The sequence below is a fragment of the Malaclemys terrapin genome, chromosome 12 (assembly GCF_027887155.1).
Source record: "Malaclemys terrapin pileata isolate rMalTer1 chromosome 12, rMalTer1.hap1, whole genome shotgun sequence".
Lineage (NCBI taxonomy): Eukaryota > Metazoa > Chordata > Testudines > Emydidae > Malaclemys > Malaclemys terrapin.
In genome coordinates this window covers 34,165,681-34,172,880 of record NC_071516.1, presented here as the reverse complement: position 1 = coordinate 34,172,880, position 7,200 = coordinate 34,165,681, and the positions used below count along the sequence as shown (strand labels likewise).

Below are 7,200 nucleotides of genomic sequence, written 5' to 3'. Positions count from 1 at the left end.
TAGTTGGCCCAATTTCTCATCATTGGAATGTGTAGTACTGTTTGTATCTGGATAAGTTACAGTGGTGGTGGCAAGGGTCAAGGGACTAGTGGTAGGTGTAGTCTTTGTAGTGGCAAGGCGTTTTTGATATTCATCATCTGAAAGCCAATTAGGGAGGGCAGTGCATCCTGTCCATAAGCACAAAGCCCTGATCCTGGAAAGAATCCACCCCACCACTGGACCCCACATTCCCAGGAACGTTCCCCACAGTTCCCTCCTTGCCAATAAACAATACTTCGTTTCTTCCACCAGGGCCAGTTCTTAATGTCTTTTGTAGTTAGAAAGTTCTGGACTTTGGTGGTTTCAGCAGAGCGAGTGTTTCTTCTTTTCTTCTTCAAAAACAGTTGTGATTCACCACAGTGCAGGGGAGAGGTTACTAGCACTTCACCCTGTACTGGTGTGGTTCCTGTAAAAGAATTCAAAGGCACAGTAGATCTGTCAGTGGACAAGGGAGAGGTTACTAGCACTTCACCTTGTCCTCTTTCCCTGCTGTCCAGGAGGCACAGCAGAGTTAGCAGGAGAAATAGGCTGATCAGCAGCTGGAGAATCCTCTCCAGGCGGAGGGGTCTTTTTGCAGTGCGAAGCATGGGTCCAGGTGGGCAGTCCTTGGCACTTCACAGCAGTGTTAGTGGTTAACAGGACTTGGAAAGGGCCTTTCCAGCGTGGAGCCAAGGCAGTCTTTCGCTGATGGACCTTTACGTAGACCCAGTCTCCTGGTTCCAGCGAGTGGCAGGGCTGCACAGGATCCTTGGGTAGTGCTTCTTTCACCTGTGTATAGAAAGACTTAACACATTTCATTAGTGCCTGACAATACTTAAGCATTGTGTCATCCATTAAATGAATGTCCATCTGAGCTAGGGTCAGTGGGGGCGCAGCTGGTAGTCTCATCGGGCGCCCTGTCAGAATCTCATGAGGGCTGAGTCCAGTCTTTCGATTGGGAGTGGCCCTCATACTCATTAGAGCCAGAGGAAGGGCATCTGGCCACTTCAAGTTTGTTTCAGCACAAATCTTGGCCAGTTTATTTTTCAGAATTCCATTCTGGCGTTCCACTGTCCCAGCAGACTGCGGATGGTGGGGACAGTGAAGGTTGTGTTGAGTCTGCAAAGCTGCACATAACTCCTTTACAATCTGTCCAGTAAAATGAGTTCCACGGTCACTGTTGATACTCACAGGGATGCCAAATCGTGGTACAAAATCTTTAAGCAGAAGTTTCACAACAGTCCTGGCATCTGCTTTCCTGCAGGGAAAAGCTTCAACCCAATTTGAAAATACATCCACCAAAACCAATACATATTCATAGCCACAACATTTAGACAGTTGAATAAAATCAATCTGAATATTTACAAAAGGTCCCCAAGGGGGAGGGTGAGCTGCCTGCCTAACTTTAACAGCTTTACCAATGTTATGCTGCTGACAAATCACACATTGTTGACAGTAGTGATGTGCAATGACTGGGAACCCGAACGCACACCAATCTCGGTTAACCGCAGCAACCATTCCCCCCTTTGCTCACGTGAGCCATTCCGTGGTATACACGAGCAAGATAGGGCATTAGCATCTTCGGTGCAACCAGGCGACCAGCTGGGGCACGCCAAAGATGATCAGGGTGTAGAATACAGCCATTAGCACTCCATAAACGTTTCTCAGCTGCCGGTGCTGCTTCCTGGATCTTGGCCAGATCCTCAAGGGAGGCTAGTGGAGGCTGTTCAATCAAAGCACAAGTATATTCAGCCTGAGGTGCAGAAAGGGCCGCTGCTTTGGCTGCAGAGTCTGCCAAAGCATTTCCATGGGTAACTTCATCATGAGGGGTCTGGTGAGCTGTACATTTCACGACAGCTATAGCTTTGGGCAATAAAAGAGCATCTAAAAGAGCAGAGACATACAGACTGTTCTTAATAGGAGAACCAGTGGATGTAAGAAAACCTCTATACTTCCAGAGCAACCCATAATCATGTACCACTCCAAAAGCATAACGAGAGTCTGTATAGATTGTAACTGCTTGATCCTGAGCGAGAATGCAGGCTCGAGTTAAAGCCACAAGTTCGGCCACTTGAGCAGAAAACACAGAAGGAAGGAAAGCACTTTCAATAACAGCATGTGCAGAACACACAGCATAACCAGCAACCAATTTGCCCTTAGAATCTCGCAAGCACGAACCATCTACAAAGTAAATAAGATCAGGATTTTGCAAAGGCACATCTAGTAAATCATCTCTTGGACGAGAGAGAACCGATGTCACAGACACACAGTCATGTGGGTCTCCATCTTCGGGCCCAGGCAACAAGGAGGCAGGATTTAGAACAGGGCAACGAGCCAAAGTAATATGAGATGAAGACAACAAGACAAGTTCATATTTTGTAAGACGAGAAGTGGATAGATGCTGTGTCTTAGATTTTAACAAGAGAGCAGCCACAGCATGAGGAACAGCAACAATCAAAGGAGAACCTAAGACAATAGATTCAGATACCTGTACAGCAAGAGCTGCTGCAGCTACAGCACGCAGGCAAGGGGAAATCCAGCTGCCACAGCGTCTAGGGCAGTACTGTAATAAGCAACGGGACGGTGTTTGTCTCCGTGCTTTTGCGTTAATACAGCCAAAGCAAACCCATTACGCTCATGACAGAAAAGAGTGAAGGGCTTAGCATAATCAGGAAGTCCCAGGGCTGGTGCACTGGACAGACTTTGCTTGATAGCAACAAAAGCTTGTTCAGCCTCTGGAGACCAAGGAAGAGGCTCAGGGGTACCTGACTTAGTCAGATCCTGTAAGGGTTTAATCATTGTTGCATAGCCTAAAATCCATTGTCTACAGTACCCAGTCATGCCAAGAAAAGTACGCATTTGAGAAATAGTTCCAGGCCTCTTAAAGGAACCTGGAGTGCATGTGCCACACTTCTAGTAAGATAACGGGTACTTTCCTCAGAGGGATTAGAATCAGGGGAGCTACTGGGAGGCTCAGAATCACCTCTTTGTGGTGAAGAGGAGGCTTCTCTCCCAGGGGAAGAGAGAACAATGTGTGCAGCTGATACATGCGGTGGTGAAACTGGCACTGCCGGGTGAGATTCGTTAGCAGACCCAGGCTGTGCAGGGGGAGGAGGCAGCATGGGCTGCTGCTGCTGCTGAATGTTACTGAAGAAATCTAAAATATCCTCAGCAGTTTCCTCCTCACTGTCAGATCTAACTAATTGGGGATAAAGGGGAGCAGAAGGAATTGCTTGAACGGGATTAGGATACACAGGAGCAGAAGGAATCACCCTAGGGGGTAAACAGCTGGATGCCTTGCATTTAAGCTGTAAATGTTGCACTTGAGCTTTTAACTTTTCCTGGGAGTCTTTTAGACTCCGCACTCGAGACTCGTGGAGTCTCTTTGTTGCTTCCTCCCACCAACAGACAAATTGCTCCCACTGTGTATCAGAGGCTTTTGGTGAAGCCAGAGTTTCTTTAAGGTATTTAAGTTTGTCTAAATCAAAGGTACCTTCTAGTGGACATTGTTTAGATGGATTTGCACGCGTGTAAAGATTCCAATTATCTAAATACCTGCAGGTTTTCGGGCCATAATGTACGTACATGAAATAAGCTGGGGTACCCTTAGGGGGTGAGAGGGAAGACTTAGACTGTCCCCCACCCATTTTCCAATCACACACTCAAAGGGGGAAGGATGCCCTGTCCGCGCTAGCGGCTCATAAACTAAGGATCTCTCCCTACAGGGTATTCACACAGGAGTGACTAACGAGGATAGCCATGACCCCCTACACCTCCCTTCAGCAAAGAGCGTCGGCTAATCTCAGAGAGAAAGCGCCGCTTACTCTGTTGCATCCAGTGAGATGGTCAGACTGTCAGTGGCTCACACGGAGAGGAAAAGGGGAGGGAAGATGGGTGCACACACTCCTAGACCCAGGTAGCCTCCTCGCCGGACGATGCCAGGCCGAGTCAACCTACATGGGTCGGATCTCCTAAAGATCCTCTAGTTACCGGGCTTGCGTTAGAGTAGTTCTGGTCACGAGCCAAAAGACTTCGCAGAGTACTCTGGGCGTCTTCCGGTAACACTCAATTCACACTGTGTACACACACACACAGACTACACACATGCACACATACCAAGGCCTTATACCAGGTACTACTCCTGAGTACCTCCAGGTACTATTCCCAAGTACCTCGATGCATCGCTTGAGGCGGTAAAAACCCCTCTTGAGGCAGTAACAACTCCTCAATACAGGTGCAAACCCTATGCACCTAGCATATGCTTACAGGGGGCGGCAAACAATTCCCCTATTACGCCGCTCAGCATCTGACCTTGCTGCACAGTCAATAAGTTCGGATGGCGTGAGCCCAACAGGGGCAGACGGCCCCACGGACAGTCCTCCTCCGACACCCCAATAGAGATTTCAAAAGGTCTCTTACCTCTATTGTGGCGCCATGGGGTTCGAAGGGGAACGATCCGTAGCAGCTGCCGTTGCCTCAGTGGGCGTTGCCATCCCGGACGAGCCCCCAAATTGTCGGAGAAAAACTGAGTTCTCACTATTTTGTTTAGGTACAGCAAGTCAGAGGCTTTATTATTAACTCTCACATGTGCAGAGGAGAGAGCAAGCAGGTCTCTCTCTGGTAACTAATTACAGCAAGCATTTATACCTTTCATTACAGAAATAATGAGGGACAGCTGCATTTTGTTTATACATAGGCCATCTTGATATCTCATTTCCTTACTTGTTTTGACTCTTGCCTACATACAATTAGTTTCTATACCTTATCTACACAAGGTCTTCTACACCTTATCTATACTGAGGTCACAATGACTTCTTACACAGCTCTTTCTCACCCGTCTCACACAATCCTCACACAATCCTCGCTTCTACAAATCTCGCCAGGGTTATCAGGGTCACAGCTAGCTTGACTCTTGCTAACAAAGACTGTCTCTTGCTAACGAAGCCTGACTCTTGCTAACAACCATCATGCATTGCAGTTCCCTTCTGTCAGTTCTTTTCTCTGCTTCCACATAGTGGATCACACACACTTTTGACTCATATTTAGTTTAACACTGTAGCAAAAAAAAGCACCCCTCATTCTGGGATGTATTAGCAGTGTTGTAAGCAAAACATGAGAAGTAATTCTTCTGCTCTACTCTATGCTGACAAGGCCTCAGCTGGAGTATTGTGTCAGTCCTGGGTGCCACATTTCAGGAAATATGGGGACGAATTGGAGAAAGCCCAAAGAAGAGCAACAAAAGTGATCAAAGGTCTAGAAAACATGACCTATGAGGGAAGATTGAAGAAATTGGGTTTGTCTGCAGAAGAGAAGATTGAGAGGGGACACGATAACATTTTTCACGTCCATAAAAGGTTGTTACAAGAACTGAACAAAGGAAGCCAATTTGCAGTGTGAAACAATTTTTATTGGTCCTACAAAAACAACGATACATATTCTTGAGCACCATCGACCAGCTCCTCATCCAGTCACTTACTGTTTACTAGAGCTTGTGAAAACGTTTTAGTCAAACCTTATTTCAACAAAAATAGGGATTTGACTAAATAACATTTTTCATGAAAAATGTCTGCTTCCCTCAGAGAAACTGACTTTTTTTTGACAGAAAATGGAAAACAGAACCATTTTTTTTCAACTTCCAGCTGAAAGTTTTCGGATATCACATGCCCAAAAAAAAAAAAAAAAAAAAAAAATTGATTTTCATGGTTTTCAGTTCTTTGTGAAAAGTCAAAAGTTTCTGCCAAAATAACCCCACAACATCATTTTCCAACCATCTCTATAATTAAATATATTTGTGCACACGCACGTCTTTCACACAGCACTTGGGTATCAGGGGCCACGTGGACCCTGCCACTTTGACAACAGAATCCTGATTGACTGAACCTCCTTTCAGTCACCTAATCTGATTTCTTTGTAAGGGTCACAGATTTCCTGACACCATTTCTCAGGGCCTCCTTAACCTCTGTTTCTCAGGCTGTAGATGAGCGGATTGGCCAGGGGAGTCAGGACTGTGTAGCAGACAGAGAACACTTTGTTCAGGGCTCTCAGGGTGCTGGATTTCAGCAGCATGTAGACAATCATTATTGTCCCATAGAAGATGGTCACCACGATGAGGTGGGAGGAGCAGGTGGAAAAGGCCTTTTGCCTCCCGCTGGTGGAAGGGATTCTCGGGATGGTGCTGATGACACAAACATAGGATGTCAAGGTTGATAGAAATGGGAGAACTAAATTAAGGAAGGAAAATGTATAACTAACCGGTGTGATCTGGCTGGTGTCACTGCAGGAGAGTTTTAGCATTGGGGTGAGATCACAGAAGTGATCCATTTCATTGGGGCCACAGAAAATTAACTCTGACATGAGACACACTAATATTGTACAAGCTAGAAATCCATTTATCCAAGACCCAGCTGCTAGCTGGAAGCACAGCCGGCCGTTCATAAAGGCTCCGTAGTGCAGCGGTTTGCATATAGCTAAATACCGATCATAAGACATCACCGCCAAGAGATAACACTCTGTAGTTACTAGAAAAACAAATACAGACAATTGTGTGATGCAGCCCTCCACAGAAATGGTTCTGTCCCCACTCAGGAGACTGGCCAGCAGCCTGGGCAGGATGGTGGAGGTGTAGCAGGTCTCCAGGCAGGACAAGTTCCCCAGGAAGAAGTACATGGGGGTGTGAAGGTGCTGATCAGTCACAACTAGCACAACGATGAGGAGGTTCCAAGCCATTGTCATAACGTAGATCACCAGAAACAGCAGGAAGAGAAGAATCTGCAGCCCAGGTTGATTCCCGAATCCCAGGAGGATGAATTCTGTGACGGGTGTTTGATTTCTCCCTTCTGCTTTCTCCATGAGCTGTAATAGTAGGGAAAAAAGCACCAAACACTGGAATAATTTCCTCTGCTATTAAACAATAGAAAGTTCCCTCCATTCAATTACATGAACGTTCAAATAGGAAAATGACAAAGTCACATATTGTCTTCCCGGGCCACGTACCTTGGACTTGTGAGACTCAGTCAGGAACACAGGTATTGACACACCCAGGAAGAGCAGTAATTCCTCTAATCTAGACTCCTGTCTTTAAGAGTGGCAAATACTAGATGCTCCAGAAAAATATTCAGCTCCCTTAAATACCTTTGTACAATCTCATAAGTGGGAAATGTTTTCCCAAGATAGTGGTGTTAT

General features: G+C 46.2%; 1 protein-coding gene across 1 annotated transcript; it reads right to left on the bottom strand.

Annotated features, from left to right (window-relative positions):
- Positions 1–5,970: 5,970 nt before the first annotated feature.
- Positions 5,971–6,867, bottom strand: LOC128846459 (olfactory receptor 6N1-like). The gene has a single exon (XM_054045567.1). It carries the CDS (start codon positions 6,865–6,867, stop codon positions 5,971–5,973), a length of 897 nt encoding a protein of 298 aa, XP_053901542.1.
- Positions 6,868–7,200: the final 333 nt, after the last annotated feature.

Coding starts and splice junctions, on each gene's coding strand:
- LOC128846459 (XM_054045567.1), bottom strand. CDS start 6,867: ATGGAGAAAGCAGAAGGGAGAAATCAAACACCCGTCACAGAATTCATC.